General features: G+C 38.9%; 1 protein-coding gene across 1 annotated transcript in view; it reads right to left on the bottom strand.

The window, feature by feature from the left end:
* Window positions 1-19,138, bottom strand: part of gria1a (glutamate receptor, ionotropic, AMPA 1a) — an 80,065-nt gene that overhangs the window by 36,911 nt on the left and 24,016 nt on the right. Inside the window, 6 exon segments of the mRNA XM_061685273.1 lie at window positions 2,154-2,264; window positions 3,361-3,465; window positions 4,685-4,852; window positions 5,300-5,458; window positions 12,391-12,444; window positions 16,054-16,238. Coding sequence (XP_061541257.1) covers window positions 2,154-2,264; window positions 3,361-3,465; window positions 4,685-4,852; window positions 5,300-5,458; window positions 12,391-12,444; window positions 16,054-16,238 — 782 coding nt within the window.

Raw genomic sequence — 19,138 nt, 5'->3', positions numbered from 1 at the left:
AGGAGAAGCGGCTCAGAAAATGGATGGATGGCTGAATAATAATAATAATACAAATAATAATAATAACATCAAATTTAAAAAAATATATATAATGTATGGGAGTCGACACCATTTAAATTTTTAACTGCCCAAAAACCAACAACACATACACTACAGAAACATTATTCGCTTCATTTGCTTTGATGACTTCATGAAGTAGCTGTTTGCTTGTTTGAAGTGGCCTGAAATATCCAAGTTTGGGCAGTCACAATTGAAGAGCTGCACGATAAAGCTGTTGTTTTTTGGAGTCTGTAAAATAAAAGCTGTTTTCCCCCCACAATGAGTCATTTTGATTGGCTCGCGAAGGCTATTTGTGAGGTCATGTGACTGCCTTGTGTCATCTGATTGGTGAATTGGAGTCAAATGACATTGGTGATCGCGTTTGATTGGCGCAACAAGCACCCTATGCGGAAGTCGAAGATGGAGTCTAAAAGACGACATGCACACACAAGAATGAATAAATAAAAGTAGCGAACGGCATGTCGATCATTGTAACGGAGTAAAAGTATCGATCCTTCTTCACATAAATACTCAAATAAAAGTAAAAAGTACGGTGCATTTAAAGTACTCTGACAAGTACAGTATATGGAAAATGTTACTTGAGTAAATGTAAGTGTTACAACCCACCTCTGGTGCTTTGGGTCTTTGTCTTGCTGGAGGACCCATAATCTTCGACTCAAACCAAGTTTTCTTACATTGGGTAAGACATTTGGCTCTAAAATCTCTTGATAATTTTCTTATTTCATGATGCCTGTGACACAGTCAAGGCCTCCAATACCAGATGTAGAAAAGCAGCCCCACAGCATTATGGATCCTCCACCATGCTTGACTGTTGGCAGGGTGTTATTTTCCTTAAAAGGTTTCATTCCACTGTTTGTTAACATTCTGTTTGTGTACATTGCTAAAAAGCTCTATTTTAGTTCCATCCAGCCATCCATCCATCCATACATACATTTTCTGAGCTGCTTATCCGCACAGGGGTTGCGGCAGTGCCGGAGCCTGCCTATCCCAGCTATCAGCGGGCAGGAGGCGGGGTACACCCTGACCGGTTGTATTTTAGTTCCATCTTTCCATAAAATATTGTTTATCATTTGATCTTTTGTTTTACAAGTTCTCTATAGAAAATGCAGTTTCACTTGATTAATTTTCTTCAGGAGATATTCCATATTTAGTACTTTAAACTTCATGGGTGCCAGTAATGGTGAGCACGACTGTACATCACGATTTCATTCTGTCAAATTTCTCTTAAGGTAAACTCAAAATCATTCAATCCATCAACCTGCACAGCAGAGATCAGATGCAAAGCTGAAAATGGAAGGTTAGATCCATCCTAGTCCAATGATAATACATGCACTGATGCCCAGAGATTAAAAAAAAAACTTCAACAATGAATTTATTCTCTGATATCAAATTTTCCACACAAGGCAGAACCTGAGAACATCCTGTGCCTGCAAAGATAGAATGATATCTTAATTGCTCTCTTCTGTATATAAACCAGGTGTTCTCAGTAATGCTCTTAAATTTAATACCTTTGCTGTTAGATGAATTGGGTGCTTTATTCACAAACCAAACTACTAGAATGACACCAGCTGCAGCTTTATCTCTTACATAGACAAGGACAATCAAAACTACCAAGTTGCAATGAACAAGCTGATACCAATCCAAAATTACAGAATGCATGTCAAGAACATAATTCTAGACAGTTTGTACACTAGCTGACATCTTTACTAGATATTGTTGGATGCACACTTTCCTCTAGAACTATCTTAAATCTTTGTGATACTGAATCAACAAGTTGCTGGAAGCTTTCCTCAGAGATTTTGCTCCAAGTTGACATGATAGATAGAGTTACAATGTTGCAACATATCCTTCTCAGGACATCACACAGGGAAATACCACTTTTGGCTGCTGGTGGGTTAGGAGTAATATCATTCTTTCTTCTGTATAATCACCAATTTTCCCAATGCATGTATTCACAGAGGCAGCAGTTGATCCTTTCAGGATGTTGCTACAATAATCACAGTAGTGCATGTCTGTTCGGCATCGACATGCCTGTAAGCCCAGGTTCTTGAAGGTAAAAATGCAAGTTCTGTTTATATTTTACACAGACTCACCAAGATAGTAGTGACAATGTAAGTTCGGTTCTGAAGGCCATAGGTATCATTGCTGCCTCTCATGAAGCTTGCAGTGGTCACATACTTTTCATCTTCATTCCAGTAGCCAACCTATAAAAAGGATGGTGAATTACTGCACATTTTGAAAAGTATAGAAAACGTTGTCCTATAACCAGGGGAGGGGGGCACAGCGGTAGACAGGGCTCGAGTAGTGTTGTCATTCACGAACAGTAAACATATGGAATGGAATCACTTCATAAACTAATTTGTTCCTTTCTCAGTTTAGTTGAGATCAGCGGCGAGCCTGTGCTGCACAAGAAAGTTGCTCGCAACCGGTGCCACTCGTGGGCGGTGATGGTGGCTGAGTGCTCGCATTGGCTGCCAATGAAGCGGCGGGCTCTGTGGGGTGTGGACGTATCGGTCTCATGGCAAAGCATTTACGACGGTCCATCAAATTATGTCTTTACGTGAAACTGGATTGTGATGAAAAAAAGATTGGGGATCACTGCTTTAGAGAACTGCGCCAAATCAGCTGATCACGCGGTCTCATGTTGTAAGCAGTAGGGGTGATAGCTTGAATGGCACCCTACGCGATCCCCGTCAATCATCTTCATCTTCATCATCATTACTAATGCCATTTGTGGGCTGGCACAACCACAGCCATCCCCCTATTGCCATAAATTAGAAAGAAATAACATGAAAAAATCCTCACAGGATTATAAAATATCTATCTATAACTTCGGGTATATACAGAATGGGAATGTGTATTAAATAATATGCAATGTGTCTCAATGAATATCTATTGCAATGGGTATGTATGTACAGGCTGTGAACTGGCTCAGACTAAGACTAAAAAAATGTAAAGCACATGCAATAAGACCTAAAAGGAAAGAAAAATGTTACAGGGTCATTAAACAAACAAAAAAATCAAGTTGTATTCCTTTATTTGTACAGAAAATAAGTAAGTAACAAATAGGGTGTTTTTCTACAGACGGACATAAGCCCATCCAGTGAGGTCGGTACGTCATGAAAAAAACCCCCCAAAAAAACCAACAACCTCTGGTGCTCCTTTGAGTACCAGACCAAAATTGTTATGGGCACCCCTGCCAATATTAGTCCTTAGGGTTTTAAACTTGCAGAACAGTTCTGGAGCCTTGTTCTTGGAGCAAAAATAAGCAAGCCAACAAACTGAACACATCTTTCTCACCTTTTTGGGTCCCGATGGAGCAAGTTCCATGACGCTAACAGTGTAGTTAGTTCTGCGGCCTTTCTCATTGAATTGAATGTGACCAGTCAGTCCATCGATACGTACCTAAGTTGGATATATTGAGTCAGTAATTGGCATAAAAAAATTGTTAGATGTAGATAGAAGCACAAAACTATATATGAGCCATTTTCTCCACGAACAATACTACACAATTATTTGTTTATCACACGTGCACTTGATGTACAGTATGTCGCATAGTTCTTTGTGTTTGTGTAGCATACACTTGAGACCGCGGTGTCGACATCCCTACGGAGGTAACTGACATATGGGGCGTGTGTCCATATACAATGCAGTGTTTGTATTGGCAGCAAGATGGAGTTAATTGAGCGAACACAGCTTCATTCCACAGTCTATCTGAAGGCAGATGGCTAGATTGACACCGAGTGGGCCTCTGCACAGCCATCCTGCAGACGGAGCCTCGGGGTGCCTGTGTACATCCATGCTATTACATTATTATGTTCTACATGATAATCAAATCCATTATGAGTTCCGGAGAAAATTAAGCAATTAATTTCAAAAGGGCGGCACGGAGGGCGACTGGTTAGAGCGTCTGCCTCACAGTTCTGAGGACCGGCCCCACCTGTGTGGAGTTTGCATGTTTTCTCCGGGCACTCCGTTTTCATCCCACATCCCAAAAACATGCATGGTAGGTTAATTGAAGACTCTAAATTGCCCGTAGGTGTGAATGTGAGTGCGAATGGTTGTTTGTTTATATGTGCCCTGCGATTGGCTGGCAACCAGTTCAGGGTGTACCCCGCCTTCTGCCCGATGATAGCTGGGATAGGCTCCAGCACGCCCACGACCCTAGTGGGGTGAAGCGGCTCAGAAAATGGATGGATGGATGGATAATTTCAAAAGACATTTTTAGTCAGTTGTTGTTTATTTGAGGAATTGTCTCTGCTTCTTGATAAGACTAAATAATACTCGGGTGTATGTGTGTGTGTCTGTTTCAGGCTTCAAGAAGTCTCATAGAAAGTGCATTGCTTCCTATTGCCAGATTTCTAAACTCAATTGCTGATGTCATTTTCCATGATGATCACAGCTGAGTGTTATTGCCTGCAGACATTGTTTACCAGCCTGGATGTCACTTTTGATATTGGGGACTTTCTTACGACTTCATGTGAACTTTACATGACAGAACGAGACCTAATTTGCTCAGCCAGCCCCAACTCAGGAGCTGTTATCCATGCGCCACCCAGGCATGGCTGTACGACACTCGATGTTCGTGTGTTTGGATACAAGGCTTCTCTGTGTGTGCACAGACCTGCTGCAAGGCTCTTTGTATGTCTATGCCCTGACCCCATGGAGCTGGTGGGTTGGCAAGACATTCCCCAGCGTTGCCCCTGCGTGAGATGTCTATCCTTTGTCTCCTTAAATTCTGGAACGCTGTTGACATGACTTTTACACCATCATATGTCAAAGCGCCAGTGTACTGCAAACATAGAGAAATAAAGGCAGACAATGTTATTGACTGTGATATGAGAGTGAACAGTGTTCAGAATATCAAAAATATTTGTCGAATTATGCACCTGAAGTAACTAGATGATCACTATCATATCTATTCTTCCATTTGCAACCCGAGTTAATTGCTTCACACTTACTTTACTTGCTGGATAGATCCATTATCAGGTAACTGTATTGTAAAACAGCAGCATTTTAATTATCAAAATGTGATAGGATCATACAAATGTAACCTGACACCCAGTTTGACTGTTTCACGACTTCTCGACAGCCACAAAAAGTAGCGAAGATTACAAATCTCCTGCATAATCACATAGAATCCTGAGGACCCTCTTCATTATCATCAGTGGATTATAATACACCAGCACTCCAATTGCAGATGGCGAACAAATGTAAACATTGTAAGAAATGTAATTACTTTGAGTCCACTCTTGGGCATTTTGGAATCTTTGTTGTCAAATTCCATCCATTGCTGGACGACTCTACTAATGCTGGGCTCTGAATTGTTGACGAGCTGGAAGCCGGTAATATTCGCTCCACCCTTCCGCAGGTCTGTCAGGTCAATGTCCAGGAAACCCTGTGAGAGGAGGTGGACAGGCAGGGAGAGTGAGAGCCACAGGCAAGAGACTGTACGCTCACTGGCCGCAATATTATATACACCTCCACAATTCAGTCATGGAATAGCTGTACTAACAATTCTGCCACCTCAAAACTGATAATTCAGCTCTTGTCAGGGTGGTAATTAATTATGTACTATATGTACGGTAAAGGTACGTATGTGTGTTCAGTAATTTCTTTGTAGTTTGCATCCAATGTGCAGAAGGGCCCAATATTTGGTAAATGTATACATTAGGAATGGGCATTGGAGTTGAATCCCTTGAATCACTAGGTCAAACATTAGCGATCATTTAATCAGTTAATTTGTTTGAATAGTATGGAGGAGATTTAACTGAATGTCCTGGACTCCTACTTCGATACCAGTGGTGTATTGAGGAGTTGTACTATCGCTGAAGTCTAAGTGGATGTAGTGCAAATTCCCGTATGCTGTACAGTACTTCGTGTTGGTCTTCTTTCGATCACAAACAAGACGTTCATGAATCACTAGCATCAGTAGCCTGTTTTACATGGAGCCTTGTATTCCAATAAAGCCCAAACCTAAGAAAAATGCTCCATATAAACACAGTCAACCGCCAAAATTGGACTGCAATGAAATTATTGTATTGAGCTCTTGATTGTCTTTACTATTATGGCCTAATATTTTAACTCATCAACAACTTTTTGAAAGGAGGACTTGAAGCATGGCTGTGTTTCAGGACGGAAGTCATTTATATATATCAAATCAAGGCCGCAATTTAAAAAAAATGTCTTTACCATTATTCATGAAGTATATGAAAATTACCCATATATGCCATTTAAATTCCGAAATCTGTAATAAGTCATCCTGTAAGCTAAAGTTGATCAGATGGTTAAATAAGGGGTCAACACCAACATTCCATGTGCATTTTACGTATGTTGCTGTCCACACTGTGCACTATTGAAAATACAAACGTCTCCTTTATCAACGTAATCATCTTGTGTTGCTAAACAGTCATCCTGGGACAAACTTTTACACACAGACTACACCAACCTTGTTAAACCTGAACTGTGTGTAGATGATAAAACAAAATACATTAAAATCAGTAAAAAAAAAAAAAAAGTTGAAAAAGAGCAAATGCAGTGTGTCTTGGAAAGCTAAAACTGTAAAATAGAAGATGGAGTTCAATATTGCAATACCTCATTGCATCAAAGCTATCATTAATAGCATCCTGAAAATGACACACACCTGTTTTACCCTTGCAAGCTCATGTAAGAGACTCATTGTCTCTCCTGAGGGACAAAAGTCGTGAGAAAATACAATTAAAAATCAGAGTCCTCAAGAGGAACTGACAGAGTTAGCAACTTTTAAAAAAGATCCAAACCTTACAGGACACAAAAAGTGCACAAAAAGTAAGCAGTGTTTTCAGTCAGAACATAATGATATGTCCAACTTGTACTTCCTCCCTTTTATGTGAAGAAGGCTATTTTAGCAAAAGGGACAAAGGCAAGGCAGTGTGCCTGTCACAAAGAGGCAGGCAGTTGTGATTGGGTGGGAAGTCCAGACAGCAAGAGACAAGAATTTTGATGATGAGAGGAGACGGTGCTTCTCTGGATAATCTGACAGAAAATATTTCCATTTTCCCTCTATACTGTGATCTTATTTTTTTTTTTTCCCCAAATATCATGTAAAGCTTTCCTTGGCTCTTCCTGTCACATGGCCACATGCCTAACATAACTACTTCCCAGTCCAGACAGTAAGTAAACGATTGATCATTGTCCTTAAGCCAGTAGAGCTGGCTTACTGATTAGATTTTTGATTTCCCACAAACGTCTGGGTCTCGTGAATGTTGGCATGGCAACAACTGCAACATAAAAGCCAGTTCCTGCTTCAATAGAAGCAAATGTCACCACCTGCTACCTACCATGGTGCTACTTTAAAAAGAAGACTGGGGAAACACAATCAGCTTAAGAACCAGTGGCAAGTCAGTCTTTCACATTTAAAACAGATAAGTGATCTTAAAATATGGTTGAATATATTAAATGGGCACCTGTGAACAGCGTGATTTTGATGCCATCTATGTATTTAATGCAGAACAGTGAGCAGTGATTTGAAGGTGTCATTAATGCGTGGATGTATACTAGGGTGATCCTTATTTTAATTTTAAAGGTTCATGCTCTCAGCTCACCTATATATATACATATATATATATTCATTCATTTTCCGAACCGCTTATCCTCACTAGGGTCGCGGGCATGCTGTAGCCTATCCCAGTTATGATCGGGCGGGAGGCGGGGTACACTCTGAACTGGTCGCCAGCCAATCGCAGGGCACATATAAACAAACAAACATTCGCACTCACATTCACACCCACGGGCAATTTAGAGTCTTCAATCAATCTACCATGCGTGTTTTTGGGATGTGGGAGGAAACCGGAGTGCCCGGAGAAAACCCACGGGTAGAACATCCAAACTCCACACAGGTCCTCAGAACTGTGAGGCAGATGTGCTAACCAGTCACCCACAGTGCCACCTTATATATATATATATACATATATATATATATATATATATATATATATATATATATATATATATATATATATATATATATATATATATATATATATATATTATTCGCCGCAGATAGCTAGGATAAGCTCCAGCATACTTGAGACCCTAGTGAGGATAAGTGGTACAGAAAATGGGTTGATGGATGGAAAATGGGGAAAATTTCATCAATTATAATCAATATTAAGAGGTTGCTCAAGACCTTTGGAATTTTACACATGTATACTATGCATATTATTCAGGAGTTTTTCCGTGTTATGTGACACATTGTGCTAAAATGTATCATCATTAAAAAAATGTGTGTTCATTCCAGCAGTGGACTTGTTTAACCAAGCAGTCAATGTGCATTTATTATTGTGGACCAGTGTAGTGGTTTATCTGCATCACCAAATGAATCAAGCGATTGTTGCAGCGAAAGGAGTCACCAGTTCACCAATAGGCGCAAAGGACATACAAATCGCCATCAAATCTTTCCAACAAGCGTCTCTGACACAGTATGTGACCAAAAACACCCGAGACTTCATGCAGATGTTTGGGCTTAACCACAGACTTTCGCCAGGCTGACTCTGATACAGTCTGTGGGACTCCTGAGAAGCCTATGAGATTGCATGCTCACTCACACACAGCCTGAAGGTTGTCAATGATGCTGTGATTCGGCTAAGAGTGGTGTCACTCTCAATAAGGAGTTACTCCTTGTTGACCGATAACGAGGAACAGAAACAATACTGCAAGTTTCCCAGGACCACTGGCGCAGATCCCTGATGCTGATCACCAAAACAGTATTTTATCATCATGCTATAGTAAAATAGCTTTGAGCTCAAGCAGCTACCGAGCAATCCTTGTTATTTTGGTTTTCGTGCCGTCCACAATCATGAAATGCACTTTTCCCTTATTAGCTTAAAGTCGCCAGAGGCACACAGTTCAAAAGGGTGTGTTGTATTCATCTATTGTTCATATCTTTGACAGCAACAGACCAAAAAGCAGGAAAATCATCCATGCTACTTCAACCACTTTGGGCACGCTTGCACCAGATGTATCTTGGCGAACAATTTTTTTTCGAGGATTGTATACACATCAAAACAAAGAAAAAGTAAATTCTTTGTTGTGAAAACAATATTAGAGTAGCACTTGCCAAGGTGAAAGGCGACAGCTAAATTCACATTAATACAGTAGAGTTTCATTGAATTCAATTACGTTTTTGCGTGAAATTCATGTTTTGTTGGTTTTGTTCTTTGAACACATTGATTTTGCGTGCAAATGATGCATAGTTCTTTTTGTGCATGAATAAAATAAACACTTGTTTTGGATTTAAAATAAACCGCATTTTATTTTTCCAATTACAAAGCATATGAAACTTGCAATGTTCAGTACCTCCAACAAGGTTAAAAGAACCACGTCTATATAACGACCAACCTAATGCACTGTATACTTGTGTATTTACATATAATGATGGTTTGCAGTATTTATCGTGAATCCGCCTCGATTTCTGATGTTTATTACGTATAACACAAATTGCAATTAAAAAAAAAAGCATGTCAAACCAGACATTAATGAAAATACTGTTGTTTTCCTGGTGAAGAGATTTTACAATAAAACTTTACTGTGACAAAGTTGCTAATAAACCTAATCTTTGTTAAAATGTGCTACTATATATATATATATATATATATATATATATATATATATATATATATATATATATATATATACACACACACACAACCCCAATTCCAATGAAGTTGGGATGTTGTGTTAAACATAAAAACATAATACAATGATTTGCAAATCATGTTCGATTTATATTTCATTGAATACACTACAAAGACAAGATATTTAATGTTCAAACTGATAAAATTTGTTTTTAGCAAATAATCATTAACTTTGAATTTTATGGCTGCAACACGTTCCAAAACAGCTGGGACAAGGTCATGTTTACCACTGTCTTATATCACCTTTTCTTTTAACAACATTCAATAAACATTTGGGAACTGAGAACACTAATTGTTGAAACTTTGTCGGTGGAATTCTTTCCCATTCTTGCTTGATGTACAGCTTCAGCTGTTCAACAGTCCGGGGTCTCCGTTGTCGTATTTTATGCTTCATAATGCGCCACACATTTTCAATGAGAGACAGGTCTGGACTGCAGGCAGGCCAGTCTAGTACCCGCACTCCTTTACTACAAAGCCATGCTGTTGCAACACATGCAGAATGTGGTTTGGCATTGTCTTGCTGAAATAAGCAGGGGCGTCCATGAAAAAGACGTTGCTTGGATGACAGCATATGTTTCTCCAAAACCTGTATGTACCTTTCAGCATTAATGGTGCATTCACAGATGTGTAAGTTACCCATGCCATTGGCACTAACACAACCCCATACCATCACAAATGCTGGCTTTTTGAACTTCACGTCCATAACAGTCCGGATGGTTCTTTTCCTCTTTGGCCCGGAGGACACAACGTCCACAATTTCCAAAAACAATTTGAAATGTGGACTCGTTGGACCACAGAACACTTTTCCACTTTGCATCAGTCCATCTTCGATGACCTTGGGCCCAGAGAAGCCGGCGGCGTTTCTGGGTGTTGTTGATAAATGGCTTTTGCTTTGTATAGTAGAGTTTCAAGTTGCACTTACAGATGTAGCGCCGAAATGTATTTACTGGCATTGGTTTTCTGAAGTGTTCCTGAGCCCATGTGGTGATATCCTTTACACATTGAAGTCGGTTTTTGATGCAGTGCCGCCTGAGGGATCGAAGGTCACGGGCATTCAATGTTGGTTTTCGGCCTTGCCACTTACATGCAGTGATCTCTCCAGATTCTTTGAACCTTTTGATGATATTATGGACTGTAGATTATGAAATCCCTTAATTGCTTGCAATTGTACATTGAGGAACATTGTCCTTAAACTGTTCGACTATTTTCTCACGCACTTGTTCACAAAGGGGTGAACCTCGCCCCATCTTTGTTTGTGAATGACTGAGCAATTCAGGGAAGCTCCTTTTATACCCAATCATGGCACCCACCTGTTCCCAATTAGCCTGTTCACCTGTGGGATGTTCCAAACAGGTGTTTGATGAACATTCCTCAACTTTCTCAGTCTTTTTTGCCACCTGTCCCAGCTTTTTTGGAACGTGTTGCAGCCATGAAATTCTAAGTTAATGATTATTTGATAAAAACAATCAAGTTTATCAGTTTGAACATTAAATATATAAATATAAAATAAATAAATAAATATAATTGGGAAGAATCACGACAAGGATGTTTTTCTCTGATGCAGTCTCAGCGAAATCATCCGCACTGTTGACTCTCATACTCACTGTAGCCACATGCAATCTACTGTATATGTCCTCAAAACAGCCAACATTTTGTACAGTATGCCTTCTCAGAACATGCACTGATGAAACACGTGACTATCAGTTTATCAGTTTGAACATTAAATATCTTGTCTTTGTCGTGTATTCAATTAAGTGTAGGTTGAACATGATTTGCAAATCATTGTATTCTCTTTTTATTTTTGTTTAACACAACGTCCCAACTTCATTGGAATTGGGGTTGTATATATATATATATATATATATATATATATGCTACATTTTCAAAATTCATTAAACACCTCCCACAAATGGTGGTGAAACACACAGTTCACTATCTCCAATACCCAAGAGACTGGCTCATATAATTCTTGTCAGTACAAGTATATGGAAAACAGAAGTAACATATGAACTTTTTAATGGCCTGTATTTGAAAATGACTTTTATACCCTTGCGTGCCTATTGAAAAAAATGTCCCAGCGTTATCATTTAAAATGAACTCATCCATTCGGGGCAGACAAGCAAGATTGAGTCACTCTAATAACCACAGCGGTGAGAGAAATGTTCAAGCTGCAGCATATTAATGCTGTTATTACTACAATGTCAAAGTCCTCTTCTTCTGCGTCACTGAGTGAATGTGAAGAATACTGTAGTGTAGGTTGCAGAGAAATTTCATGTAGAAAATGGCAGTAGTCAAATTGAGCTAATGGATCTAATCTTAGAGTACATTGACTGTCTGACCTTTGTCACTGTCGATCTGCTCACAGTGTCTCGCTATGTCACTTGATGAGGCTAAATCGTTCCCGAATGTTTATTTGACTCAGATGAGTGACATTCTGAGACACATTTCGAGGCCAAGCTCCATTTTGTTTCCAGTGTTAAATGTTTTGTGAAGGGTTTCAGAATGATCTGTATTGCCCAACATTTTGGCCGACATACAGACACACTTCAATCTGTCAGTTGGTTGATGTTAAATGATGATGTCCAGTAAGGTTTAACATTCGAAAGTGCTGAATTAGAACATTCATTTGGGAAAGTAGAAGAAGATAAATGCTTACCAGGTTAGCCAAGATGTAGTGGTAACTCTTTGCATTCTTTCCTTGTTCAACGATCTAGAGAAGAGAAAAGGAAGAATAAAGCATAAATTGACCTTGACACAACAATGTGCTGTGTGCGTGTGTGTGTGCGTGAGTGAGAGTGTGAGACACTTTCAAAGCAGTAAACTATACCTAGAAAAAACAGTACAAGTCAGTAGGTCCATAGAAATTAGAGCAATGGCACTAAATGAAAAGCAAGGTCAACTTTCTACATTTTTTTAAATCATTTTTGTTGAATTCACCAGTACAACCTTGATATGCTTAGGATCTGAGATCATTAACACAATCTCACCACTCTAACTCGTAATTTGACTTTGACTCTTTGATAGCTGTTACCTAACAGTGATGGTGCCCCCAAATCAAGTTGCTTCACGTAGAAAATAAACAATTATTTTGCTCAATCATGAAAAACTGAAATGTGTGGAACTGTTTTGTGAAGTTTTACAACAACAAAAAAAACAACCCTCTTCCTATTTCTTTTAATATTGTTTCACTGAGAGCTCTCTTTTGATCTCTGATGTGTATATGAATCAGATAAAAATCAGTGGAACATCCCAAAAATAAATAAAAATAAATAAAAAATAACCTACAATAACACAAAATATAAGAAAGCACAGTATTCATTGCTCATTGCCATAGCAAGACACAGTATAATGACTATCTTGTCTTGACTGCTGACCGGTCAGCCCACCCCCAAGGGTCAGGCCGGATGGAGTAAAATGTCAAGAGGTGTGGAGTAAAGTGCCAGCATCAATTTATTCATAAATAAAAAATGTACTTTGGCCCCACTTTGACTGACATTTAAATTGGCTGCCCTCTCCCCACACGCCTCATTGTAGCGCTTAAGGCAACTCTCTTGCCTAAATAAAGACATAATTTTACTGTACAACAACTGAGTGTAAACTTTGTCAACAAAGCACTCTGAGAAGTCACATAAATTAAGCCTGAGCGGGAAGAACTGGTCTAAAGTCACGCAACATCCTATTAATATGCTTAACAGTGGATAGGCAGCTCATTCATGGGTCTATGCTCAGCCAGTGTACAGGAGATCACACATTGTTGCTCCCCTCGCCCTCTCAGCATTTTCTCCCGAAGGCATGAGCATTTGTTTTATGTTTTCTGTGTGTATGTTGTGTGTGCGTAATAATGCTGCTGGTCACAGCAGAAGGTGGCATTTGTTATTAATGGTGACCCGAGCACAAGACAGGCCCTGCGGTCAAGCCTCTGGCAAGGAAAAGCAAGAGGAATACACTCGTAAAATCACACACACACACACACACACACACACACACACTACTACCAATGCACCGCCACCACAGTGGGCCACAAAATGCAAATGATTTGGATATGAGTGCCCATTAATTACACATGCAAATTTGTGCCATTCGGACTTTAGCCCCCAAGAGAAAGGGCCACTTCTCACGTCTCTGCATGAAAATGAGCGCCGTAATATTTTTCTTGTAACACCTCTGTCACCACAGATGTTCTCCAAGGAGACTACGTTAACATTTAGCTTCGCTGAGAAGTCACCCTTAGGTTACTGCCAGTGACATTATCGTAAGCGAATCTGTGTACTGCAAGAGATGAGTGAGACGAATACGGGAGTTTAAAGGGCGAAAGGCAGACTGGTGTGTATTCGTGCATATGTGTGCGCACAGCCGCATACGAGTGTCAGATACTGTGTGGGTGCACAAGCAGGTCAGCGTGGATACGGGGAGCAGATGTGGGTGATTGATGGTAGCTGTCTGAATGGAAAACTTCTTAGTACGGGCTCCTGGAACGCTGTGAGAGCTGATGCAATAACCTTAAATGTTGACCAGGCCATCAATAACATTCACGTCAAGCTAAAATAGTCTCCACTCTATGTGTGTGTATGAGTGTGGGTGTGAACGTATGATTCATGGGTTGTTGCTGCAAAAATTAACATTACAAACGTGTTTACTGTCCAAATTGTAAACTGTACAAACCTTGTCTGATATACAGTGTATAGGGTTGGGCATCGTTTGAATCTGAGCGATTACGGTCCCGATTATGGTTCCTTATTTCGATCCCGGTTCCAAACGATTCTCGATTTCGATTCTTTAAGAGGGCTCGGTCAAAAAAGTCTGCATGGTTTAAATAAAGGGTGCCCAAATTATGAACATCCATTTTCTTAGCAGCCCGCAGCATAGACTAAAATTAACATTTGACTCGGGGTTCTTTAAAAGTATCAACACCAAACCTATGAACTAAAAGGCAATGTGTGCGGAAATAACCCAATTGACTTAATATTCATTAATTAATGTTTCAGCTAAAAGTTAAATGTAGCATTGTTCAAATTATTTGGGACTGTTTTATCATGTCAAATGGTTTATATGTGCAAGTTTTAACTTGACTTCCTGTTTGAAGCTTGTAGCCTTTTATTTTGAAGGGTATGCACCGAAACTCAGCATTTTGGCACGATAAGTAACTTCATACGACACTGGTGATTTATTTTTATTTTTTTTTATTATGGATGGAACAAAATACTATAAAACGCTGATTCCTTTCCCTACCCACCGATGAGGCACAAGGTTACTGTTTGTGATACTATGAGACAATGTTTATGTGAATTTTGTTCCAATTCATTGTGATGTAAAGTTGCTACGGTGAAGTTTTAGCTCAATGTTAAGCTTTAAGCTAACCGGAATGTTAGTCCTGGTTCCAATCGGTTCTCGATTCTTGATGCCCAACCCTAATGATATAAAAGGTAGATTCCCATAAAATATATTGGCAGTTATATAAAAAAGAAAAAAAAATCTGATAATGTCAATACAAAGTATTTTATTAGTGTTCCATATTGTAGACACACTTCACACCTAGGATAAACCTATTTATCCTCCCTTCCTTGCTCTGTGAATGAAGGAAATATGCATTTGGTTAAAGGGTATTGACAATCTAGTTAGGATCATTATACAGTTTTTATTACGCATTTAATTTTTGGAGACCAACATACAGTATATTTAATAAGTATAATTAGGTATGTATTACAATCCATCTCTACTGATGTACATTTCAAGTGTTGCAAGAAAGCAACTGGATGTACTCTTACATCTAAAAGGGTTTTATCATTTTTAAACAGCTGACTCTAGCAACGAGATACTTTGGAAGAAGACTGGCCAAATGTTGGTTGTCGATGACAAAACAAACAGTTCTGATTTTAAAGGGAAGTGTGAGCCGTGAAAGTATATCTTTTGAACTGTCAATTATGATTCCGGGATCATTTTTGTTTGAGCAACGCTGCTGTGAGAGCTCATCCTGTCACAGGAGAATTGCTGGATCTAAATGCATAACATGTGTTGTTTATCATATTTGTCTTTGATGCTTGGAGACTGCACATAACAGGAGACCAACAAATGCTGTCACTACCTGCACATCCTTTTCTGTTCTGCATCGCCGCTTCTCTTCATCTTGTTAAACCATGCAAAGCCCGAGTATACAAAATCACTTCTTCCTAACTCCTTCGAGGAAGCTAATTGCTCAAAATAAATCTCATGTGCCCAAAGGGAATACAACCAAACAGATGGACTTGATTTTCCTTTAAGGTTTTAACATCATTAAAGCACACAATGGATCGTAATTGTATTGGAGTGAAAAGCTCTTTACCTTTTTAAGGATGCCAGTGAGCCTCTCTGTCTCACAATCGATGATAATTTGCCCCTCCTTCCTCTTGTCCAAATCCTGGAACACTTTCAAGAAAGACGCCTCCGTCATGGTCTCCACATTGACCGAGGTCACCAGCCAGTTCCTTTCTGCTGCTGTGTCCAAAACCTTCTGGAGCACAGACAGCCCTGGACAGAGGTGGAGAAACAAAAGAAAAATGTGACAAATTTGGAAGAAGAGTCATCTAAACATGCTAATATTATTCAGAATGGCCTTAAGGATGAGGCATGTTGATTGTATACATTGTCTAGAAAAACTAAAGTGTGGGACAGAATATAGATTTCAAGCTGATCGCGATCAATATTTGTCACTATACGATATCAATACACACAAGAATTTGTGCACTCAGTGACAGCTTTTACTTTTTAATAGAGAATCTCGCTATTGTTCTTTTTGTACTGTCCACACTGCATAAGAAAATGCCTCGGTATGTTGTGCTTTTTAATAGTCGCTTGCTCCGCTACTAAATGTTAGTTTCACTTAGTTTTGAGGACAAGACAAGAGCTTATTGTTGTTTAGACAAAACACACATGCATTTTGATAACCGTTTGATGAAATCATATTATATCATTCAATTATACAATGATGAGAGAGAATTAACTGTTTGTGTTGTATTTTCATAAAATACTTGGCTGTGAGTACTTTTTTCTTGCACAGAAAAAAAAAAGTTAAACATTTCAGACTATTACAATGGAAACTATTATGAGCTAAAGTGTATTTTTATGTTCACTCATTGAAATGAATTAGTTGTTAGGTATCCACCAAGATTGTGGCACATCTACAGGACAGTGGTTAATTGCAGGTGATTTTGCTCCAATATACCGAATATTGCATAGTTATTGTCCAGTCATATCATTGGTTCCTCTGCTTTTCCTTAACAGTAGTAGAAACATTTAAGGAAAGAAACAAGGGCAAGGAATGAAGCCCATCCATCAGAACTTCCCCTGTAGCTTCAGTGATAAAGTGTAATGAGTGGTTGAGTCCATTCAGTACGTTGACACTTCCAAGTGTGCCGGCCTAAATAATGACCACTTCTACACCAACAAACAGTAAGCCCATGCATCACAGCACAAAGACAGCATCACACCCCGGTTTACATCCTCCAAGCACCAATTACAAGTGACACTGCCACAGTACACTGTTGCCTGGACACTGGAGCACCATGGATGGAGAGCAAGAGCAGCCAGTGAGAGAAGAACTCTTGGTAAAACAGGAAATAAAATGTGATATGAAAACACACAACGCTCTAATTCATTGCTTTTTGCTCCTCTTTGCTTGGAAGTCAGCCACTCAAGCTGGGAGCCACAAACATTCCAGTGAGAAAATGTAATTATTTCACTGTAGCAATAGGCTGGCAGCTGTTACCCAAATAATGATAATAATAATACATATGACATTTAGAAATGTGATCAAATATATAGCTGTTTTTGGGGCCTACAGACGATGTTTCTGCATACCCCCATGCTCAGTTGGCCATGTCCGTTCAGGCATTTGATACACTTTTAGGAAATGTAAAAATGGCTTATCCACATCAACAAAAACAATCTGTCAAAGAAAAATGAGAAAGGCAGTCACTGCCTCTGCAAAATGATGCCTTGGCTATATTTCAATGCACACCAGCTGCTCTCCAGGCAATTTATGCTGCCTATTTGACGCCAAGTCATTAAGTAACAAAAGGATGGATGACGTTCGACCGCCATAAATAATCACAATATGAGTAAATAAATAAGACAGCCAGGAAAGCGGAAGGCATAGATGAGAAGCGATGCACTTCAGCGGGGAGACCTTGCAAACCGAAGCAAAGGGAAATCTAATCGAGCTTTTTACTAACAGATTCAACACTGAAACTGATGTGTGCAATGGTGACATAGGATGCTGTCGATCAAGGCTTGCGAAGAAAAACATTACCCTCCAAAGTCACCGTGAAGCACCAAGGACAGGAGCCATGCAGTTTACATTTGAAGGAACTAGTGTATTAACTGTGTAAAAGTAAAATGCAATAACTAATACTATATACGAATTTCCAGGCCTTTGGCCATCATCAGACTTTGTTGTAACTGCTACACTAGTTTTTAGTGTTTTGCAGCCTTTATTCAGCAAAGGCCCCCATTTTACATCCGAAAACTCTCATGGCACACCACCAAACAAAAATTTCACATAAACCATGAATACTTAAATATTGATGATCTCAGACCATTTAATTGTTCCTCCTATCACTATATGTCGTTGGCATTGATAGATGAACAAACACATATTTGTAATTAATAATAATAATTTTCGGACAAATGAAATAATTTCCAACGGCACCCCTGATGGTCTTTCACCACACAACGCATTCCTAACTGCATTAACGTGGACAGTTGAGTAGCTTGTGACACTTTGGTGTAAGTTTAATAAAATATGAAAATGAAATGAAATGAATGAAAGAACTAAACACAGTGAACACACATTTGCTGTATCATCCCAAAAAAAAAATGTTTATCACAAATATTTAATGATTACTCAATAAACATATGGAATATTTCAAGAAAAAGGCAGTGGTTCCTGGTCTCAGTTGGATTTAACTTTAGGCTTTCTTTTTTGCTCATATGATTACAAGTCAATACATATAACTGCTTTTTGTTGTTGTTTTCAGTGTGGTCTAACTCCTGTAAATGTAAATGCAGCATACTATATATACAGTAAAAATTACAAAGAGACCAATAATACATTGTCTTATAATTTTTCATTTGTATTTTGCATTTTTATTTTGGGAGTTTTTTGTTGTTACAGTTTTTCATTTGTTCCACAGAATTAGCTCTTACATTACTCATGAAAATGGTAAAGGCAGTGTTTTAATCATATTAATTGCTAATTTTAAAATCATTATTTCAGTGTAAAAGAAATGATACTGGGTGATTTAGCTCTTTTTAATGTCATTTTTTTTTGTAAAAGGTGATCCAATGGTTATTGCTTTAATATATTACAGACCTCCAAGGTACAATGGAAAATGTATGAAGGAATTTTGAGAGCTGGTGTCAGTGATCTG

Source organism: Phycodurus eques, chromosome 9, assembly GCF_024500275.1.
Source record: "Phycodurus eques isolate BA_2022a chromosome 9, UOR_Pequ_1.1, whole genome shotgun sequence".
Classification (NCBI taxonomy): domain Eukaryota; kingdom Metazoa; phylum Chordata; class Actinopteri; order Syngnathiformes; family Syngnathidae; genus Phycodurus; species Phycodurus eques.
This window is presented reverse-complemented; position numbering and strand designations above follow the sequence as displayed.